The sequence below is a fragment of the Furipterus horrens genome, unplaced genomic scaffold (genome assembly GCF_987537825.1).
Source record: "Furipterus horrens unplaced genomic scaffold, mFurHor1.1.pri manual_scaffold_4, whole genome shotgun sequence".
Classification (NCBI taxonomy): Eukaryota; Metazoa; Chordata; class Mammalia; order Chiroptera; family Furipteridae; genus Furipterus; species Furipterus horrens.
The window spans coordinates 124,085,527-124,109,568 of record NW_028327174.1 but is presented as its reverse complement, the minus strand read 5'-3'; the positions used below and the strand labels follow the sequence as shown (position 1 = coordinate 124,109,568).

At 38.9% G+C, this 24,042-nt stretch overlaps 1 protein-coding gene and 1 pseudogene across 1 annotated transcript in view; both read right to left on the bottom strand.

Moving 5' to 3' along the window:
- HABP4 (hyaluronan binding protein 4) overlaps positions 1–9,513 on the bottom strand; it is a 44,036-nt gene extending 34,523 nt beyond the window's left edge. The window contains exon 1 of the mRNA XM_090275772.1: positions 9,063–9,513. Coding sequence (XP_090131898.1) covers positions 9,063–9,423 — 361 coding nt within the window. The 5' untranslated portion in view covers positions 9,424–9,513. The remainder of the gene's footprint in view (positions 1–9,062) is intronic.
- On the bottom strand, positions 2,394–3,601 carry LOC150012802 (ADP-ribosylation factor-like protein 13B pseudogene; annotated as a pseudogene).
- Positions 9,514–24,042: the final 14,529 nt, after the last annotated feature.

Sequence of the window (24,042 nt, the reverse complement as noted above, 5' to 3'; positions counted from 1 at the left end):
AAGTTGCTGATAGTACTGTGGCCCAGCATCAGCTACTTTTTAATAAAAGTTTTAACTTATATAAAAGTTTTAAGTCATTACTGAATTACATGCTTTCCCATGTGTCCTAGAAAGTATGATTAAGGTAAACAAACTATACCAACTAACCTGTAATTACAGGTATCTCACAATGACTCTGAGATAACTATGGATATAACTGCTAAACTAACTACATTTCACAAAAGCAGCTTTATCAAAACATGGTAGCTAAGCTATATCCAGAAAATTTTAGAATAGCCTATACTTTAAATTGTATTTTTAGAACCTCAACTATGGTTTAGCATCAGCTACTAAGGTTTTTGGTGTTATAGTTTGTACCACTAATTGTTTTATTTAGAAACAGATTTTCCTGTTATTTGATGGTTTTTATGCATTATGATCATACTTCTCAAATATGAGGCCAAACTTGTACTGCCAGATCATACAAAGGCCAGTTAGCACCTAAAGAGGCATCTCTCAACCATGGAGCCAGCACTCAGCTGTGACGGGGACCAGCCATTCCAGTTTCTCCCTCTCCTCACCTTACTTTACTCCCTGCCCCTCTAGTATGATTCTTTATTTTTATTTTATTTTTTAATAAGTTTTTTTTATTGTGTAAAAATGTCATAATTTACAATGGTTAAGAATAAAAATGCAGCATGTAACAAAATAGGCATTTAACTGTTAAAAGACACCTGGATTTATAAAAGTTCTTTGAAAATATTTTTTAAATGCTTTAAGAACACAAATAAATTTTTGAGACATATAAAATATTAATTCCTATTATACCTTGAATTGCAAAATCACGTTAATTAAAAGGACTCAGTAAATATTGTATACTACAGTAATCACAAATTTAAAAAACATATTTATTCTCAAACTAGATGAATTTTAAAAAGATGCAAAAAGTATAAGTTTAGGTTTTTTTAAAAAAGAAATATAAATTTATAAAAATAAAAACAAAAAAGATGTACAAATGAGTTTTATCTTCTCTAAAATCCAGCTCAAAATTTACATATGTCTCCTTGTGTTGATTTTCCTCACACATCAGCCACCTATCAAATTTAGGTTATAAATTTTACATCTGAAGTAGAATGCTAGGTAAAAAACAAAAAACAAAACAAAACAAAAAAATTGTGTTCGACGCTGACTAGAGTAATAAGTGACCTGGTTAATGGACGTTCAGGAAGTTTAAAATGTGAATAAAATGTTAGTCTCTCAGGTAAAACTTTAAAAATGAATAATTACACTAAACTGCTTTAAACATACTTATCATGAAATTGCCAGATACCAGTATATGTCTATTGTCAGCACAAGTTACCAAACTGATCAATATTGACAATGTGATATAGAAATCATACCGTTAATAGTATTTTCACTTTGATATAAATATATGCTCTCAATTAAATGCAACATTATGAACCTATTTATCAAAATATACATCTAAAAGTTTGTTTAAATGACAAATAATCCTGCTGATACCATCCTTGAGGACAAGAGAAATGCTATTATTTTAAAACTGAGAAATTATTTTGGAATTGTTTTTTTATTCTTAATGCTTTAGTACCCAGCATTTCCCTGTCATAAACACAAGTCTCTGGGCCTACAGTAGTTTTTTCAGTCTTTTCGCCTTTAATTTCAAGGCACTAAAGAATTACAATAACCTAAGAGTCCCTGCAGCTGCTGGTAAAGAAGGGAGTGAGGAGTACCTTCATCTCTCAAAGGGTTTAAACTTTTTTAAAAAGGGTTTATTGGGACTTTTAATAATATCTCACATAACATTTATATTTTATTTTTCGAGTCTTTATTTATTAGGATCATCATCAAAGAAAAAAAATTAAAACTCTTCTTGGGTGGTGCTTTCAAATAATATAATTTGTTAGAATAAAAAACTAGATTCTATTTTTAAAAAGTATTATTTTAAAATTAGGTCAAATTAGGATCTATACTTCAAGAACAATACTATTATGAAATATACCTCAAAACAAATAAATATATCATTTGTATAGTTAATGTTCATCCAGTAAATTAACTCTATTTTCCAGACACAATTTAAAAGAAAGCATTATAGAAAAGTATAGTCAATATCACAGTAATTAAAATTCTTAAAAGTTATAGAGAAGTATAAAAAGTTAAAAATTTAGGTTATAAATTCCCAAGAGTTCCCCTTCCATGCACATATATCTTACAAAAAAGTGTTTAAGGTAGAGAAATAAAGACTATTAAACAAATAGTATTGAAAGTGTACGAAGTCCATTGGGTCTTTTTCTAAAAGGTTTTACTTCAGGAATACACTCATGAGTGGAGACGCATAAAGCAGAGTCAATACTAATTCTTACTAATTTGGTCCAAAATGTTCATCCCATCTGCTTTTGCTTCACTTTTTTTTCTTTTCTCTTTTTTTATCAATACCATGAACAGCATGGATAAGTCAGTCAAATCTTTGGCTATTAATCTCCTCACTGAAATTGCTATGGTTTTCTTGTCTCAGTCATCAATGTCCAGGATTTTTCTTTTTTTGAGAAAGAAGGTCCTCTAGTTCATCTTGCTGATACTAAGACAGCTCATCCACATGGTGTGGTTATGAGATCATGTCATGAACATCACTGTTAGGTCTCTGTCGCACAGCCAGGGGAGGCAGTGGCTTCCCGTAGAAATCATTATGACGTGTTTCACCAAGAGGCTCAAGTTTTGGAAGTCTAGTGACTTTGGGGGTTCCCCAGCCAACAGGAGGAGGAGGAGGTGCAGGTGGTGTTGGGCTCTTAGGAGCAGAGTCATCTGCATTAACGGGTTCTACACGGTGACTCCTTTTTATTCTTAGTTTCTTAGTTTTCTTTTTACTGTTATCTGATTCTGATGATGGCTGGTGTGTCTCATCTTCATCCTCCAACTCTGGTGTTAATGCTTTGGTACAATTTTCTACTGTTCCAAATTCATTGGTTTTTTGGCTGCTGGCACTGACCTGGCTCTAGGTCTCTATTTGCTCACGCTCCACTTTGTGTTTCAGGAGGCAGTCATCACAGTCCTTCTCCATGTTTTGCCTCTTTTTCTCTTTTTCAAGTTTTTTTTCATTCTCAATGATTACAGTTGCTATCGGCTGGAAAGGATTAACAATAATTGGTTCTGAGTCCACCTCAGCGAGACCACTGGTTTCATCACGTTCAGCCTGCTCTCGTTCTCTTTCTTCTCGTAATTTTCGCACTCTTTCAGCCCTTTACCGTTTCTCTTGTTCCTCAAGAGCACGTTGTTCTGTTGTGTCTTTTTGGATGCGTTCATTTAAGGCATCAAAGTCTCCTGCAATAATATGTAGCAGCCAGTAAAGGCCTTTTTTAATGGACTTGTCAATTTTCTTTCCAGAGCCCAAGATTGCTGAACAAGGTTCTATTTGACACAGGCACTTGTGCTCATTGACCATTTTTTCCAGAGATAGACATTCAATTACATCAGCTTCTCCTAAAGCCCCTTCCTTGTCTTGTTTATTTGCCAACCCATCCAGATAGGTAAGAGGGGTGGAGCCGGGGTGGAGAGGACATAGTACAGTGGAGGCGGCGGCAGTAGGCCAGTGAAAAGCGTAGTCACACATTTTAAAAAGTTGGGAGGGACATCTGGGGAGCACTCCCAGCAACAGACCAGACCACGCAGCTTATGGTCCCAGCGCCTCTAGTATGATTCTTTAAAAATGTTATGTAGACGTCTGACAGGCATCTAATACTGAAGAACTTTTATTCAATTCTTAAATCATCGCCCAAAAATATTTTATTTGTATACATTTAAAAGGTCCCCATCTCAAACACTATGTACAATTTTTATTACAGTACCTTTACTTTTCTATAAATTGCCCTTCAGTTGGTTATATGGCTATAGAATATTAAATGTATTTGAATTAATAAGTATATCTGAAATTGCTAGTTTCCACTCCTACTTAGACAAACAAACAAGACGCCTAAGAAATATATTGGGTTGGTCAAAAAGTTCATTTGGTTTTTTCTGTACAATGGCTCTGGTGGCGCTTAGATGTCTTGAACTTCATTCAAAACAATTCTGTTAGATTGTATTGTGACAGCTGTCATATTAGCATGCATTTAAAAAAATATATCAAAACTGGTGAACTTTTGTGTAACCATTTTAATAATGAAGATGGAAGAAAATACACAGCATTTTTGGCACATTATGCTTTATTATTTCAAGAAAGATATAAATGCAACTGAAACACAAAAAAAGATTTGTGCTGTGACTAATCAAGCATGTAAAAAGTGGTTTGTGAAGTTTAGGTTGGAGATTTCTCACTAGCTGATGCTCCACAGTCGGGTAGACTAAACGGACTTTTTGGCCAACCCCATATTTACACATATTTTTCCATTTTCCTGATTAATATTTTCTATCTAAATTTTATGAACTGGGCACACGTATTAACATAGTTCTAATACCTAGTAAGGTCTCATTTTAAAGCAAAAATCATGTCGTTGACACCACTAACATAAAATTCTGTGATTTATTATGTTAACATAAAGTATTTTTTCAAATATGTAAAGTTGTACAAGAGATCCGAGTTCAATCTTAAGTTAATGTCTCAAAACCTAGAAATGCTTGAATCTGATTTACATCTTGTACTGAAGTAACAGTCTGAGCTTGTGACATGTTTAGATATGGGGGAAATGTTATAGAGTATTATGCTTTTACTGCAGAAACAACACAGAGACCGATATTCTGCGCAGTTGCCCAGGAGTACACAATGACAAATCCAAGGGTTTATACGTACTTTATCTAAAGAGATAAGATTTGGAAGAAGCATTTGAAATGTAAGATAGAAAATATGAAAATTAATTATCTAAGAAACTGAAAATGATAATAGCCCATGACATAACAGTCATAAGCAAATGTGTCAACAGTAATAACTTTTCAACACTTTCCTCTCAATGTAAAAGTTATTTTAATACAGCTTCAAATTTCCTATTTATAACCTGTATCTTTTAAAAAAATCTTAATAACTATACTCAACTACAGAATTACTTAGGAGCTTATACCACATTCTCCACCCTCAAGGTTATTTTTGAGTTTTATGAATAAAACTTGGAATTCAGCATTCAAAACTTACAATGACATTTACTGCATACTTCATATTAAAACTTCCAAAGTTTCTGTGTATAAAGTGAAAACAATTCAATATGACTAGCTACTTATCAGAATTATCAATATCCTACAAATATTTCATTCTCTCTCCAAAACCCAAAACAAAGATTGCAATTGAACCTGGTTTGTTTTTCTGTGCTGGATCAGCAGCTCCAAGTGGATAATGCAAACACTGAATTTCACTAGCCCTTTCCAGTAAAAGGCTGGCACACACAGTTGTTCACTGATCTAAATCTAAGCCCATGAAAGGACAGAATACAATAAAATTTACAATGAGATTTCTTACAAAATAAAGTTGACCTTTGACTCAAAGACAATAGTTCTGAAAAGTAAAGACAAAACAGCCTCGGAGGACTTCAAGAACGAACTTATTGAGCAAGGCTCACACAAGGGTCAACGCACAGTTGACCCTTGAATCTGGGTCAACTGAAAATTCACATATAAGTAGACCTGAGAAGTTCAAACCCGCGTTATTCAAGGGTCAACTGTATATTGTTAAATAGTGAAGGACATTAAAAGCCTCCATGAGTAACTGTTATGATTTCCACATCTTTTTGAGATTAATAAATGTTTCTATTATATGTCAAACATGTTTTGACTTTGTTTCTTGACAACACTAAGCATTCACTCACAATATTTTAACTACATTAAACTTTTTGAGTGTTAGAAAAGTACAGCCTATATCAAATAGGGCTGCAAAACCTCGAGAGAATAGCTAACATCCATTACAGATAAGTTTAGTACAGCAATCACATAAATAGAAATTAATGAGCTTTTTGCTCCTCAAATAACACAAACTTGAAAAAGAACTAGAATGGCAAATTTTCCATTCTAACTACAGTACTAACTAAAGATCTTGAATACAGATCTCAAAAGCCAGATCACCTGGATCCTGAACTGACAGAAAGAAAAAAGATTATCAATATAATAGATTACAATGCTAAGTGAAAGAAGCATACTGCAACCCAGTTTACATCGTTTAAATTTAGAAAAAGAGAAATAGCTTTGTGTATTTGTCTATAAATACAAGGTGTTAAAAGTAGGAAAAAATAAGAGATTTTCACTTTACTTCATACAATTCTTACTTGCTTAAAATCTTTATAACAAAAATGCATGACATTTTAAATTTTACAAAGGTTACAAAGTGACATTAATAGTACTAAATGCGGTTTCACACTATTCTCAAGGATAAAACACATTTTCATTTGTTAAAAAATAAAGGGAGAGGAAAAGCTTACCCTTTCTCTATTACTACTATGTTTATCTAAATGAATTTAAGAGAAAAATAGAATATAATACAAAATGTACATCATTTCTTAAGTCTCACTCACTGTTTAAATATGCTCATAAACTTATGGCCTACCAAGGCATCTAGAGACAACATTTTAAATAATTTCCGACATCTGTATTATAGTGACTTGATTTTCTGATTCTCAAGTAATACCACTGGACTGTACTTTTCACACATAAAGGTAAACATTACCTAGTTGCAGGAGTCAAAGCCCCAATGCTTTTTTAAAACACTTGCTTTCTTGGGGCTGGAATGCACAATTAAATTTTTTTTTAATTTTTCAATTACAGTTGGTATTACATATTATATTAGGTTCAGGTGTAAAGCATAGTGGTGAGACATTTATGCAACTTAGGAAATGATCCCTCCCATAAGTGTACTACCCACTTGGCACCATACAAGTTATTACAATATTACTGACTACATTCCCTATGCTGTACTTTACACCCAGCCCTGGCTGGTTTGGCTCAGTGGATTGAGCGTCGGCCTGCGAGCTAAGTGTCGCTGGTTCGATCTTCCAGTTAGGGCACATCAGAGAAGGAAAACTCTGATTCCAAAAAACCTCCGCTGCCTTGCGGCATACCTCTTCAGGGGAAAGGCTAAGAGAGTAAACCCCGACAGAAAATCCGGAGCCGGAGTCCCTAAGGCGGTTTGACGTTGTAGTCAACACCGGCAACTCCTGCGGCGCACCTGAAGCCAAGCTGTATTGACTCCGTCTTTCCCTTGGACCCTTCAGCTGCGAAGAGAGGGGGGGTCTGCTGCATGGGCAACAGCAGACCCTCCATATCACCCTGCCCAGGCTCTGTAGCTTCAGCTTCACTGGAGAGGACACTCCAGCGTCATCGCAAGATGTCATTTCAACACGGGAGGAGACAGATACCGTGTCACTCCCGAGTCGGACTGCACAGCCATTCTCGGCGGTGCAGATAGACTTTTAAGAAGCTACACCATCGTCTCTCGAGACGGACGGCTGCCGACGACTTTACACCCCCATGACTATTTTGTAACTGCCAATTTGTGGCATGCACTATTTTTATCAAGCCAGGAACTAGCCAGTAAAGCTGAATTGAATATTGAATACACTGCCAAACACAGGTCGCAGTGATGGAACTACACATCTTAATCTGAACACTGTTGTTAGGCATACCTCAGGACTACAGTAGTCCCTCTCTATATCGCTGCCTCACTGTAACGCGGGATTTTAAAAAATATTATATTTATTTATCGCGGATTTTTTGCTATATCGCGGGATTTTGCAGCACTGTACACGTATGTTGTTAAAGTTAACGTAGGTTTACAGGGTACATTACTAGGCTGCACGTCAGGTCCCCAGTTGGGGGCGCGAGTGAGAGGCAACCATACAGTGAAAAAGAAAAAAAAAAAAAAAAAAAAAGTGTAGCATATGCTTAAGAACATAAGTAGTGTTTATAAAAGTGTGGAAAAGGTTAATAAGGGAGTGGGAACAATTTATAGGTGAGTGGGAAGGGTTTATACAGCCTTAAAATATATATAAATACTAAAATAAATGTAAGGTTCCTACTTCGCGGATTTTCACCTATCGCGGGGGGTTTAGGATGTAATACCCGCGATAAATGAAGGAGTACTTTACTGCCTCCTTTTAGGAAAACAGTACACACAGGTGTACTGTACACACACAGTACACAGTGGTGTCACTGATGCAGGTCAGGTGAGAAACGAACTCTTAAGCACCCTCCCTCCCTATGTGCAAACTGTAGTACCACGAGCTTTGCGCAGCCATTCCGATTAAAAGGGGGTGGGGAACTTTGAGTATCCTTGTTGAAAAGGTTCAAGAAAGCAGCTTGAGTTAATTACAAGTTACACATCCCATCAACACCACGTGCGGTATTGAATAATAACGCCATTTGAACACAGGAAGCTACGGTAAGGCGATGGGTTGAAGGCTCCAGGGACCCCGCGTCCACCCCCTCCAACCCCCTCCGCCGCATTCCGCTCGCGCCGACGTCACAGCTCGCCCCAGTGGTCACCCAGGCCCTCCCTCCACCTCCATCACAGAGGCCCGCACACCTCACTCGGGCGATTCTTCACATACTCCCAGGTGACTTTCTTCGCCACCCCCCCACCCCAGGGGCCGGATGCGTCCAGCTTCCCAAAGTGGGGCTCCCCTCCCAGCACGCTTCCCGACCTTGATCTTGCAGAGGGTGGGCTGGAGGATGGAGAAGGTCCCTGCTAGCTCTAGAACGGTGAGCCCCGAAGCAGCGACCCTCGTTTTTATCCCACACCACCCCAGCAGTATCCCTTAACTTTGCCCAAATTATGAAGCTTCAGTTCCAGAGTTTTGAGACCCCCTACTCCAAGTCTGCCGCCCCCGCCCACAGAAGGGACTGGGAAAGGCTGGAAGGCATATGACACTCCCCCCCCCCACCGTCCTCTTTCCTACCTTCTTCGGCCACAAGGACCCTCAGCTCAACCCACTATTCCGAAAGCCCCCTCCCCCTTTTGGAACACGTTCCAGTGACCACAGTCCCATACTGGGGGCACTGGGACGGCTTTAGAGCGGTGACCTCCGTGACCCCATTCTCCTTCCCAACCCGCCCACCACGTCTACCCGGAGGCGCTCAGGTGCCCGGAGGGGTACGCGTACCAGGTGTCTGCGGGCCGCCCCCAGGGCTCTCCGGCTGCTGCGCGCCGAGAGCCGGGAGGCCCCTGCGTTCCTTCTGGGACTCCCGCCGGCCGCCGCCGCCCGCGCCAGGTCTGTGGCCCAAGGCCCCGGCCGGGCTCCTGCCGCCGCGGTTGCTGGCCCCGGCCGCCGCCGCTGCCTCGTCTCGCCTCTTGCGCTGCAGCTGTTGCTGGCGTCGGCGCTCGGCCTCGCGCAGGATGTCGAACGGGTCCGACTCATCGTCCAGCAGTTGGTGAAAGCGGTTGGCTACGACGCAGCCGAAACTCTCCTGCATAGCGGCGCCTGTGGCGGCCGCGGCCACGGGGCTCCCCAGAGCGCCCTTCATGCCGCTGCGGCCACTGCGGACCCGCCGCGGGCAGCCCACGCGAGTCTCAGCGAAGCTGGCAGCAAGGACCCATCACGCACGCCACAGCTGCCCGCCCCGCCGTGTCCCGTCCTTCTCGGCGTCAGCCCCGTGCTGGCGCAGCCGCCCGCCCAGTCGCCACCAGAGAGCCAATCAGAGAACGCTGACACGCCCCTTTTCCTAGCTGGCACGCCTGGAAGCCCTATCAGAAACCGGCTGCAGTCACGTCCGGCAACCTTATGTCCCACCCCTCGACTCACAGGGAGGGGCGGAACCCAAGAGGCGGAACTACTGGGAGGAGCTCCGAGTTTTGTGGTCCGTGGGGGTGGGTCATGGCCCTTATTTGCGTACTTTCTGGGACTGGATTCACATTCGTTATTGGCTGCTCTTCTTCGAAGTTTATGTATTCATTTAGCCATTGAACAACTATATATTGAACACTTACTATATGCCAGGATTATGTTGTAGGAGATACTAGCTCCGTGTTTTCGTGAACCTTCCAATATATAGACAGAAAAGTGTTCCAAAGGAAAGGCACAGACTTCTCTATGAGATAGCAAAGGAATCTAAAGCTTTCCCTAGGAAGTACAAATTAAGCTGAGATCAGAAGGATGGCAAGGAGCAAAAGTAAGGGTAAGTGCAGAAACCATAAGGTGGAGGAGAGCACAGCCCATTCACAATCTCAAAGAAGACCTGTGACCTAGGCTACAAAGAGTTGGGGGGGGGGGGGGCCTTATGTGGTCTTTATTCTAGGAGCAGTGGCAGCAAATTTTAAACATGAGCATATACTTGGAAAGGCTACTCTGGCTGCAACATGAAGGACTTGGTGGGAGTTCATCTAAGCAGAAGGTTGTTGCAGAGCTCCAGGAAAGAGCTGATAGTGACTTGGACTAGAATCATGGTAGTGGAGGTAAAGAGAGTAGTAGATTCAAGAGCTATTTTGCAGGTTATATCTACAGGTCTTGGTGATACACTAGATATAGATGAGGAGTAGAAAGAGGGGGATATGATGGCATCTGTTTTTCTGGCTGGTGCACCTGAGATGGTGGTGCTATTCATAAAGAATTAGAGCACTGGAAGAGAACACTTTGATGAGGATCTTAAGTTCAGTCTTGGACATGCTGAAATTTGGGGTTTTGTTTTTCTTTTGAGACATTCACTTGGTGTCTGGAGCTCAGAGAACACCAGAGCTGGACTTCTTCCAGGAACTCTTGCTTAGGCCCCAGGGCAGACACTCTTGGCTGCCTATCCTAGACCACTTTCTTTCCCTCTTACACTTCCCCAGAACCTGTATTTTGTTAGGGTATTAGGTGGCTGTATGCCCCAGGGGAAGTTGGGCCCTCTTTCAGCTACAAAGTTCATTAGTCTTAAGTCAAGCATTGTACTTCCATTCCCTTGTTCATGATTAATGTAGGAATGGGCTTGTGATGCAAAACTGGCAGAACAGACCCAAGCAGAAGGATTCTGTATGATATTTGGGAATGTTTTTCTTACACCTAAAAAGGGATTGGGAAGGCACCTGCCATCTTCCCACTTCTGCGCCTTGCTCCTCCATTCCTTACTGTGACTATGAGAATAACAGAGCAGAGTCATGGAGAAAACCTAGTTCCTGATGTTGAGCTGCTGACTTACTCTGCTCAGGAAACTTTCCACCTCACATTTATAATTAGCTAAGACGATAAATGCCATTATTGTTTAAGGTACTCTTAGTTGTACTTGTTTCTTGCATCCAGAAGCATTCTGTAAGAGCATCTTGCTCAGGTGCATCATTACCCTTTTTTACTTTCCTTTAATAACAAATGGAAAAGGAACCCTTAATCATAACTGCTGCCAGGTCTGTTTTGCTCACTTATTTGATTTTCTGTCATTCCTCAGCAGGACAGGGATAATGTCTGTCTTTTTCATTGCAATTTATATTTCTAGTACTTAGCATTCTATGTGGTTATACAATAGTTTCTCAAAATATGTGGAATGTCTGAATATTTTAAGATATTTGGTCATCTCATTCTTAGTCAGCATAGCTTTATGGTTAAAAGGCTGTATTTTTTACCTAAAGAATTGAGAACCAGTGCTCAAACAAAACTTGTACCTGAATGTTTATAGCAGCACTATTCACAATAGCCAAAAGATGAAAACAACCCAAATATACATCAAATGATGAACACATAAACAAAATGTGGTACAATCGATTAATATTTGGCTGTCAAAAGAGATGAATTACTGATGCCTTCTACAACATGGTTGACTCTTAAAACCATTATGCTAAGTGAAAGAAGCCAGGCGTACATATTTTATGATGTCATTTATATGAAATGTCCAAAATAGGCAAATCCATAGAGACAGAAAGCAGACCAGGAGTTCTGGGGAAAGGGTATGGGGAGTCACTTCTTAATGGGCATGAGGTAGCATTTTGGGATGAAGAAATTTTTCAGAAACTATATAGTGGTGATGGTTGCACAAAATGTGAATGTACTAAATACCGCTGAATGGCACACTTTACAGTGGTTAAAATAATAAATTTTAACTGTATTTTACCACATTTTTAAAAAGCATATATTTTGGAGTTAGGCCATAATTTGAATACTGGCTTGGCTACTAACTAACTTTGTGACCTTGGTCATATTCTTTATTTTTGTGCCTCAGTTTTCTCTTCTGTAAAATAAAGACAATAATGGCACCTACTTCAGAGGGTTATTATGAAGATGAGATCAGATAATGCATACAAAGTGTTAGACACCATGCCTGGCACAGAGTATAACTCCTCAGTCAAAGTTATTATCAACATTACTACTTTCATAATCATCATTTCGAATCAGAATGATGCTTCATCATTATGAAGTGAATGAAATTTTCAAAGATTCTTCATATTGCAGAATCACCATATGCACCAGAGACCACACTTGAGAAGCATTTCTTCAAGCCAAAGTTGTCTCTGGCATTTTTAAGTTGCTCATCACCAAGCCAGAACACCAAGGAATCATTACCACTTGAGAGAAGGGCCTGTGATCTTCCTACTGAACATCTGGAGACATCCCACTTCCCAATTCTCCTCCTATCATTTCTGGCATAGCCAACTACAGCAAGTTGTTAAGGCATGCCCTGTGAGCACTATATTCTAATTCTCAAATCATAACTGCCTAAAACAGTAATCAGTAAACCAATCCTGGCTACTTCAGGGTTAAGGACACTTTTAGCCCTGGCCTGTGTGGCTCAGTTGATTGAGAGTCATCAACTGTAAACCGAAAGGTTGTGGGTTCGACTCTCAGTCAGGGCACATGACTGGGGTGAGGGTTCAGTCCCAGTTGGGGTGTGTGCAAGAGGCAACTGATTAATGTTTCTCTCCCTCTTTCCCTCTCTTCCCCTCTCTCTAAAAATCAATAAATAAATTTTAAGAAAATAAAAACAACCTTTAGAACCACTGAAATAGAGATGAGTAGCCTCTAGCTGGTATTAGCTCTTATGGGGCTATTGATTAATGTAGAACTTACTAATGGTAACTTATTAAGCAGCTTCGCATTTTTTCCTGACCATTTTTCTGGGAGATTGCATTTATGAATGTAGTCCTGAGATACAAGTTCACCATATTAGCGTAAGTTACTTGCAACATTTTATTTAATGTGGTCAGCCCTTGAATAGACTGAACTTTCTAATAATCCCAAGATATAAAAACTATCTTTAGTAATTATAATATCAAACAAAACAAAACCACACACACATATCCATATAACTTAGATAGTAAGGCATATCAAAAAAACAGTAAGGTGTGGATGCTGAATAATATCACCATCCCTTCCACAGCCATTGTTTATTGGCAGTGGAAATTCAGTGAAGTTTACATACAAAATGTAAATTACCTTGAGTTACTTAATATATGAATTCCATTAGGAATAATAAAATACACTAACATCTTCCAGGTTAACTTAAATACACAGAGAAATCGGTTCAGAATTTAAAAAACATTTAGCTTTATTACTTTTAATTGCATTCAGGGAGCAACACCTGGGTGAGGGCCAAGGCAGGGAGGCCGGTCAGGCTGTAAAATGTGTGAGTTTTTGTCAATCACCAGAGTTGCATTCCATATGCTCTGTTCTACAATTGGATTACTACTATCACTTTGCTTACTTTGTGTCCTCTATAAAATTAAGATGATTATAATCAGTCCTGCGCTCCTCATATTTTGATAGAAAGATAAAACCAAAAAAGTAAATTGAAAAAGATAACAAGAAATTACATTTCTTACAGTTGTTTCTACTTGCATAATATACACAAAGACAAAAATATTTTCCTAACTATAAGATTTCATCTGTCCTTTATGCCAGCTGAGTCCATTGTGATAAGATCAATGAACCTATAGTTTCTGATTTAGCTGTTACAAGGTTGATAAGTGAATTCAAATTCAGTTTCTCACGGCAAATGAATAAAGCAAGTATATAGCCTAAAAGTTAGGGGTTGTAGAACCGTAAACAACAACCAAGATGCTATAAGAGAATTCCTAGCAAGCTAAAATCTATTTATGATGACCAGATGTTTAAATCTGGAAATGACCTGTACCCAACCTACTAATATTTATGTTCTTGGTTCATTGAGGCTTTTTTCCAGCGCACTTTCTGGTGGCAAAATGATCCTCAGAGAACTATGCCAACAGAGCAATTTTTTATTTTCTCAAAGTTTCTACTATTAAAATTTTGATATTGGTTATAACTTTCATCAAGGCTGAATAAAATAATTTGGAATTTAGTACTTTTGAATTCCACATTTATTCTGGGTCCTTCCACTTGTGAGCCACAGGAAACCCACCTGGAATAAGTAAAACAAAGGACTTTGTTGACTCATGAAGAAAAATTCAAGAATAAATCAGGCATAGCTGGCTTGGGTATAAATCATGTTAGGACCTGATCTGTCTCTGTCCCTGCCACTCTCTCTGCTTTATTTATTCTGTATTGGCTTCCCTTTTACCAGTTTTTCTCCATACATGACCCTGGCAGTACAATGTTTAAAGGCTTACAGTTGTTAGCCCAGCCAGAAAAGAAAGAGGACTTTAATGTCAATATTGGTACCAGTGTTCCAGAATTGAGCTAGTTGCTATAGCAGGGCATTTATTTATTTATTTATTTATTTATTTATTTATTTATTTATTTATTTATTACTGAACAAAAAGCCTGGATTGTCTGCATTTTTTTCTTTTTAGTTATTGAAACATGCCTTAAACTTCTCAATGTTAAAACTAAAGCTATTCCTTAATTAGTCATTTTTAAAAATTGAATCTTATTATATTTTTTCTATTACCATTTAATCCCCTTACCAGCCCCACACTCCCCCAGCAATCACTACACTGTTCATGTCCGTGAGTCCCTCCAACCCTCACCTCTGCCCCCCAACTAGCTGTCATCCTGCTCTCTATGAGTCTGTCTCCATTTTCCTTGTTAGTTCAGTGTGTTCATTAGCTTCCACATGAGTGAAATCATATGGTATTTGTCTTTCTCTAACTTGCTTATTTCACTTACATAATGTTCTCCAGATCCATCCATAGTGTTGTAAAGGGTTAAATTTTCTTCTTTTTTTTTTTTTCAGCTGAGTAGTATTCCGTTGTGTAAATGTCGCATAGTTGTTTTATCCACTTATCTACTGGGGGACACTTGGGCTGCTTTCATATCTTGGCAATTGCAAATAATACTGTAATACACATAAGAGTACTTATGTTTTTTCAAATTAGTTTTGGGTATATTCAGGTATATTCCCAGAAATAGGATTACTGGGTAAAAAGGCAGATCCATTTTTAATTTTTTGAAGTATCTCCATACTGCTGTCCACAGTGGTTGAATCAATCTGCATTCCCACCAACAGTGCACAAGGGTTCCCCTTTCTCCGCATCCTCACCAGCACTTGTTGATTGTTGATTTATTGATGATGGTCATTCTGACAGTTGTGAGATTATATCTCATTGTAGTTTTAATTTGCATTTCTCTGATGATTAGTGACATTGAGCATCTTTTCATATGTCTGTTGGAAATCTGTATGTCCTCTTTGAAGAAGTGTCTGTTCAGGTCCTTTGCCCATTTGTAATTGGGTTGTTTGTTTTTTGGTGTTGAGTTTTGTAAGTTCTTTATAAATTTGGGATATTAATCCCTTATCAAATGTATTGGTGAATACGTTCTCCCATTCTGTGAGTTGTCTTTTTGTTTGTGATTTCCTTTGTTGTGCAAAAAGTTCTTAGTTTGATGTATTCCCATTTGTTTATTTTTTTCTTTTGTTTTCCTTGCCTGGGGAGTTATATTCAATAAAATATTGCTACAAGCAATGTCTCAGATTTTGCTCCCTATGTTTTCTTCTGTGGTTTTTATGGTTTTGGGTATAACATTTAAGTCTTTGATCCATTTTGAATTTTTCTTGTGTGTGGTGTAAGAAGGTGGTCTAGTTTCATTTTTCTTCACATAACTTTCTATCCAATTTTCCCAACACCATTTATTGAATAAATTGTGTTTAGCCCATTGTATGTGCTTGCTTCCTCTGTTGAATATTAATTGACTATAAAGGTGTGAGTTTATTTCTGGGCTCTCTGTTCTGCCCCATGGATCAATTTGTCTGTTTTTATGCTAGAGCCAGGGTGTTTTGATTACTATAGCCTTCTAGTATAGGTAGCATGATTCCTCCAACTTTGTTCTTCTTTATCAGCATCAATGTTGCTATGTGGGACCTCTTGTGGTTCCATATAAATTTTTGAAATATTAGTTCTAGTTCTGTGAAATACATAATTGGAATCTTGATAGGAATTGTGTTGAATCTATAGATTGGGGTAGAACAGACATTTTAATGATGGTAGTTCTTCCTACCATCATTAAAATATGGTATGTGCTTCCACTTATTTGTATCTTCTTCAATTTCTTTCTTCAGTGTCTTATGATTTTCTGAGTACAGGTCTTTTACATCCTTGGTTAGGTTCATTACTAGGTATTCTATTTTTTTTGTAGCAATTCTGAATGGGATTGTTTTCTTAATTTCCCTTTCTGTTAGTTCGTTATTGGCATATACAATGCAACTGGTTTCTGGATATTAATTTTGTATCCTGCTACTTTGCTGAATTTATTTATCAGCTCTAGTAGTTTCCTGATAGAATCTTTGGGGTTCTCTATGTACAGTATCATGTCATTTGCAATAAAGACAATTTTACTCCTTCCTTTCCAGTTTGGATGCTTTGTATTTCTTCTTGTCTGATTGCTGTGACTAGGACTTCCAGTACTATGCTGAATAAAGTGAAGTGAACATCCCTGTCAGGTTCCCCATCTTATAGTTGTTGCCCCGTGAGTGTGATGCTGGTAGTGGGTTTGTCGTGTATGGCCTTTATTATGTTTAGATATGTTCCCTCTAATCCCATTTTGCTGAGAGTTTTTATCATAATCAGTGCTGGATTTTTATAAAATGTTTTTTCTGCATCTATCAATATGATCATGTAATTTTTACCTTTCATTTTGTTTATGTGGTGAACCACATTTATGGATTTGCAAATGTTGTACCAACCTTGCATTCCCAGACTAAATCCCACTTGATCATGATGTATGATCTTTTTGATGCATTGATGTATTCTGTTTGCTAATATTTTCTTGAGGATTTTAGCATCTATGTTCATCAGAGATATTGGCCTATAATTTTCTTTCTTTGCAGTGTCTTTATCTAGTTTTGAAATTAGGATAATGCTTGCCTCTTAAAATGAGTTTGGGAGCTTTCCTCCTTCTTGAATTTTTTGAAATAGTTTGAGAAGGAAGAGGTGTTAGTTCTTCTCAGAATGTTTGGTAAAATTCACCCATGAAGCCATATGTTCCAGAACTTTTGTTTGTTGGGAGTTTTTTAAATTACTGCTTCAATTTCACTTTTGTAATCTGACTATTCAGATTCTCTGATTCTTCCTGATTTAGTTTTAGGAGATTGTATGTTTCTTAGAATTTACCCATTTTGTCCAGGTTGCCCAGTTTGTTGGCATATAATTGTTCATAATATTTTCCCACAATCCTTTTATTTCTTTGTGTCAGTTATTTCTCCCTTTCATTTCTGATTATATTTATATGAGTCTTTTCTCTTTTTTGTGTGTGATGAGTCTAGTCAAAGGTTTGTCAATCTTGTATATCTTTCAAAGAACCAACTCATGGATTCATTGATCTTTTGTATTGTTTTCTTTTAGACACTATTTCACTTATTTCTGCTCTGATCTTTATTATTTCTTTCCTTCTACTCACTTTGGACTTTGTTTCTTGTTCTTCTTCAGGTTCCTTTAAGTGTGAAGTTAAATTGTTTATTGGAGCTTTTTTTTTGTTTGTTTTTTGAGCTAGGTCTGTAATACTATGAATTTCCCTCTTAGGTTGCTTTCCCAGTGTCCCAAAGTTTTAGATTGTTTTGTCCTGATTTTCATTTATTTCAATGTATCTTCTGGTTTCTTCCTTGATTAGGATGTTGATGCATTCATTGTTTAACAACATGTTATTTAGCTTCCACATCTTTGCGTGTTTTCAGTGTTCTTGTGATTGATTTCTAGTTTCATGGTATTGTGGTCAGAGAAGATGCTTGATATGATTTCAGTCTTATATTTTGAGACTTGATTTGGTCTCTCCTAGGAAATGTTCCATGTGCACTTGAAAACTATGTGTATTCTGCTGCTTTGGGTGAAATGCTCTGAACATATCAATTAAATCCATTTGAGCTAGTGTGCTGTTTAAGGCTGCTGTCTCCTTGTTGATTTTCTTCTGGATGATTTATCCATTGAAGTTAATGGGGTGTTAAAACCCCTGACTATGCCTGTATTTCTGTCTGTTTCCCCCTTATGTCCATCAAGACTTGCTTCACATACTGAGGTGCCCCTATATTGGGTGCATCAATGTTTACTAGGGTTATATTCTCTTGTTGGATCATTCCCTTTATCATGTAGTGTCCTTCTTTGTCTCTTACTATAACCTTAGTTTTAAAATCAATTTTATTTTATTTTTTAAATAATATATTTATTTGTTTGTTTATTTATTTTTAGAGAGAGGGGAAAGGAGAAAGAGAGGGGAGAAACATCACTGTGTGGTTGCCTCTCACTTGTGCCCCCAAATGGGGACCTGACGTGCAACCTAGTAATGTGCCCTGACTGGGAATCGAACCAGCGACACTTGGCTCGCAGGCCGATGCTCAATCCACTGAGCCATAGCAGCCAGGGCTAAAATCTATTTTATTGATGTAAATACTGCTACCCCAGCATTTTTTTCCTTTTCATTTGCATAAAATATCTCTTTCCATCCCTTTACTTCTAGTCTGTGTGTATGTTTCTATCTGAGATTGTCCTCTCAGAGGCAGCATATATATAGGGTGTTTTCTTATCCATTCAGCTTCCCTGTGTCTTTTGGTTGGATCATTTAAGCCATTTACATTTAAGGTGATTTTTGATAGACTCTTTTCCTCTGTTTTTTTTTTTTTTTTTCTTTTTTCTTTCTTTCTCTTCTTTTTCTTAAAGCAAGCTCTTTAATTTGTTGCAGTACTGGTTTGGTGTTAACAAGCTCTTTTAGCTTTTTCTTGTCTGGGAAGCTCCTTATTTCTCCTTTGATTTTAAGTGATAGCCTTGCTGGGTAGAGTAGCCTTGGTTGTAGGCCCTTGCTTGTCATCACCTTGAATATTTCATGCCACTCCCTTCTGGCCTGAAGTATTTCTGTTGAGAAATCAGGTGACAATCTAATTGGTACTCCCTTGTATGTAACTACCTGGTTTTCTCTTGAGGCTTTTAGGATTCTCTCCTTGTCTTTAAGCCTTATTGTATTAATTATGATGTGTCTCAGCATAGGCCTCTTTGAATCCAACTGTATAGGACTCTGAAATTCCTGGGCTTGTGTGTCTTTTTCCTTCCCCAGATTAGGGAAATTTTCAGTCAGTATTTCTTCAAAAGAGTCCTCGATCCCTTGCTCACTCTTTTCTCCTTCTGGTATTCCCATGATGCAGATGTTGTTACACTTCATGTTGTCCAAAATGTTTCTTAAGCTCTTCTCATTAAAAAAGAATTTTTTTTCTTTTTGCTGCTCTGCTTAGGTATTTTTTTTACCTTGTTTTCCAAATCACTGATTCAGTCCTCTGCTTCATCTAACCTACTGTTTATTCCTTCCGGTGTATTATTTATTTCAGATATTGCATTCTTTATTTCTGACTGCTCCTTTTTTATGGTTTCTATGTGTTTTTTCATGCTGTTGAGTACCCTTATAATCATTACTCTAAACTCTCTATCTGATAAATTGCTTGCCTCCATTTCATCTAGTTTTTCTTCTAAAGAATTCTCCTGTTCTTTCATTTTGTGTTTGTTCCTTTGGCTTCCAATTTTGGCTGCTGCTTTCTAATTTCTGCCCTGGTTGATATAGCCTCAAGCTGTAATTTGTAGCTGGGCTAAAGCACTACAGGGTGGGGCAGAGTAATTCCTGCAGGCAGGGCTATTGCCTCCCCTCAGGCTAATGCCACTTGGAGAGGAGTGCTCTGCCTGAGAAAGATGGCTTCTGCAGTATGGGGAATGCTTAACACAGGGATCCTAGTAACTGCTCCTTCAGTTTTCTTGTCAGAGCCACCAACCCCAGGCTCTCCTCAAACATCTCTGGTCCACTCTGCCCTCCCTCTGCTGGAGTCCAGGGTAAGTGGCTGCAGACAGAATTTTGCGTGTTGGACCTTTAAGAGGCTCTCTGTGTCTCCAGTCATCTCTCCCTGGCAGATAGAAACCCTGCTGCTTTTCACATGTGGATGTTTTCTAGGTTCCTTTCTGGCTCTAGTGCTGTAGAGTGGGGAACCAAGCTTGGGGTTTATACCCCACACTTCCCAGGGAAGAGCCCCTGGCCACTGAAATATCCTTCTGACACTTCAGCTGCCACCCATGGGAACCCAGCCAGCTCTCTCGTATCTCTTTCGCTCTCTGTACCAGTCTTTGGTAAACTGGTTTCCTATATATGACCTTGGTTATAAGGCTTCTCTCCTGCTAGTGTGCAGTTGGTTATTCAGGGATGATTTATCTACACTTTAGTTTTAATTCCAGATTGATCCTGGTAGGAGGGTAGTATAGCTTCCACTTATTCATCTGCCACCTTGGATTCACAAAGAGTCTTTAATTCTCTAATAAGCCAGCCCCAACTCATCAGACCAAGCTGGAGTCCGATTGTAATCAACCCCCTGAACACTGAGATGGATTGCAAGTGGTAGTTTTTGAGGAAAATACTGGGTTGGCCAAAAAGTCCATTACATTCTTGCAATACAATGGCTCTAGTAGTGCTTAGTTGTCTTTAACTTCATTCAGTACAATTTTGTTAGATTGTATTGTGATAGCTGTCATATCAGTGTGCATTTAAAAAGCATATCAAAATTGGGAAACTTTTTTGCAGCCATTTTGGTGTATTATGCTTTATTTCAAGAAAGGTAAAAATGCAACTGAAACACAAAATAAAAAAAGATTTGTGCATTATATATAGAAGGTGCTGTGACTGATCAAATGTGTCAGAAGTGGTTTGTGAAGTTTCTTGATACTATTGACATTTTGGCCAAATAATTCTTTGCTGTAGGGCTGTGTTATGCATTGGAAGATGTTTAGCAGCACCCCTAGCCTCTACCCACTAGAAGCCAATAGCACTAGAAGCCAATAGGAGGAGATAGCTGACATACTCAAAATATCCAAATCAATAGTTATTGGTAAAAATGAAAAGTGTGTCTTTTATTTTATGGTAAAAACATAATGGACTTTTTGGTCAACCCAATAAGTTTTCCAATACCAATAGAGGGCTACGCAGGTAACATGCAGAATTCCCTGAAGGTGGTGATTAGCATGAGCACGTTACTGGTATGCTTCTTGCAGCATTGGACTGTTGTCCCTTGCATTATAATTCTTTCTCCTTATTTCTCCTCCTAACAGACAGAATTGTGTCTCATTCATTTCAGTATCCCTCCTTCCCTTTTTCTGGTTTCATCTTCAGTGCCTGGAAAGGTGCCTTTCATTCAGAAAATGTTTGGTGTGTGAATGAATGATTTCTTGTTTGTCTACATGTACTCCTGACAAATAATTTTGAATGTGTAAAAAATAAAGATAAAACAAATTAATGTGTGAAAATCAATTAATACATGTTAGATGATTCAATAGATATGACAATTTCTTTTTTTCTAGAAGATTCATTATTTTACACATCTGCTAGTAATCATAGCTGAATTTTATATAGTGCTTACTAGGTGCTAGCCATCATTATAAGTATTTTCTATGTGTTCATTTAATCCCTACAACAACTTGAGGAGGTAGATGCTTCTACTGTCCCCATCTTAGAGTGAGTGAGTGAGTGCCTCAGTAAGTGGTAGAGTTGGGATCTTGAATGCAGGCAATCTGCCTGCACTATTAACTATTGAGCTAACAGCTAGGATGGGAGTGGGACCTGGTCTCTCTCCTTAAAGAGCTATGCAAGCAGAGAGAAGATTTTATTGTGCATGTAAGCCCTACAGGGGAGCTGAGTTGGTGGTGGGGTCCATAATTGTATTGCTAAAAGAAGTTATATGAGGATGCCCTCATATAACTTCCTCAAAATATTCCATTGTACACTAATGCTTTACATATCAGTTTGAATCCAATCAGAAGACAGAAACAAGAGGCTAGTGAGAAGAAATGATATACTTAGATCCTCCCTCAAAATACCCTTTTGTGGGGTGGAAGCTATATGTGTACATACTAAGGTTGGATTGACTAAAATGTTAAAGGGCTGCTCTTCTGCTTGAATTATATTTCAGAAATGTATTAAAAAATAAGCTAACACATCACTTTCTAAGGATGGTCTGGGACCAGCAGCTGCGCATTACCAGAGAGCTTGTTAGAAATGCACACTCTCAAGCCCACCCCAGAGTTACTGAATCAGAATCTGCACTGAACAACATACCTAAGAGATATCTGTGCACAGTAAAATTTAAGAAGCTTGTTTGTAAAATTGCAACCAGCAGTTAGATCTGTCAGAATCATCTGATTGAAGCTGGGTCATCTTTTGTCACTGACATGTTTATTATTTTCTAGCAGTTGGCACATTTGGGGTGCTCAGCCTGGGACCAAGGACACAATTAAGAAGATTGCCTGACCCCCAAGGAAGGACAGAGATCCTGTACCATCAGGAGCTCAGACCCTGTTCCCTGTAAAGTCCTCTAGCCACATGTCCTTTGATGAACTCATCACCTTAATACAAGGATAAGGGGAATGAACTGGAAAAGCCTCCAGAAAGGAGAAGGGTTTAGACCAGGGCTTTGATGAATGATTGAGCTATTCTAGGGGTAATTACATGTTCCCATAGGTATGAACTAGGGAGCTTCAGATTAACTAGAATGTTTGTGTAGAATGGCGAAACATGGGGCCAGACCTTGAATTACTTTATGTGGCATCACTGTAAGTTGTTCAGACTTTACTTTTTAAACTTAGAGTGTGTCACCAGTTCTGTTTTGTTTTTTAATACTCACCTGAGGACATGCTTATTGATTTTAGAGAGAAGGGGGGGAGGGAGAAAGAGTGAGGGAGAGAAACATCGATGAGAGGGAGAAACATTGAAAGGTGCCTTTCCTAGGCAACCTGACCAGGGACCAAACCTGCAACCTAGGCATGTGCCCTGACCCAGAATGAATCTGTGACTTTTCAGTTTCTGGGATGACACAAATCAACCAACTGAGCCACACTGGCCAGGGAGAGTATGTTACCAGAATTTTTGAGGGTTGGGAAGAATTTACTTTATTGCTTTGGGTAAAATTATACACGCTCATTGAAAAAAATTTAAAACTATGAAAAGCACAAAGAAAGTAAAACTAATCTGATATCTCACCACCCAGTAATAACCACTGCCAACATTTTCTAAGCATCCTTCTAGTCTTCTTCATGTATGTGCACACATATAATTTTACATATCTACTTTTTCCACTCAACAATGTCATAGACATGGCTCTGTCTGTCAATAGATACATCTATGTTGTTGTTTTGGTGGCCACAGAATATTCCATTGTATGCTAATGTTCTACATATCAATTTGGATCCAATCAGAAGACAGAAACAGAGAATGATTAAACTATGACAGGAGTGGAAACTATGGCTAAAAATGGAAAAAGAATCCTAAAGGGTACCCTAGGATTGAGGGAGGGCACCCAAGGAAAGACAAAGTTGGAAGCAAGTTCAGACTTCCTTGAGGAAGTTTGCGGGGTTGTCAGGGCCACAATCACTGGGAGTGCAGGAGCCGCCTCCCAGCCCTCAGGCAAGGCTGATGGGGGAGAGGGTGCACAAAGGGAGTCTGGAACCACTGTCAACACTGCTGGATCCAGAAGCTGGAGAGATCCAGCTCTGCATTAACCCAGAACACTTATATGTGTGGCTTGGGCTGGGGAGACTCCAGACTCTGCATGGAACAAAGTTCAGGTGGCTGGCCCACTAAATGGCTAGTCCCACAAGGGGCAGAGAGAAGGGTGCCAGAAACAGCCATCTGGGCTGAGACAGGCCCATGCCTTCTGGGGCTCCTGGCTTTCCTGCCACTGCCCATGTTGAGAGCTAGGAAAAGCAGAAACCTAGCAGATAGTAGAGGGAAACCCACTTGGAATGAGGCAGTGAAGAAAAACACA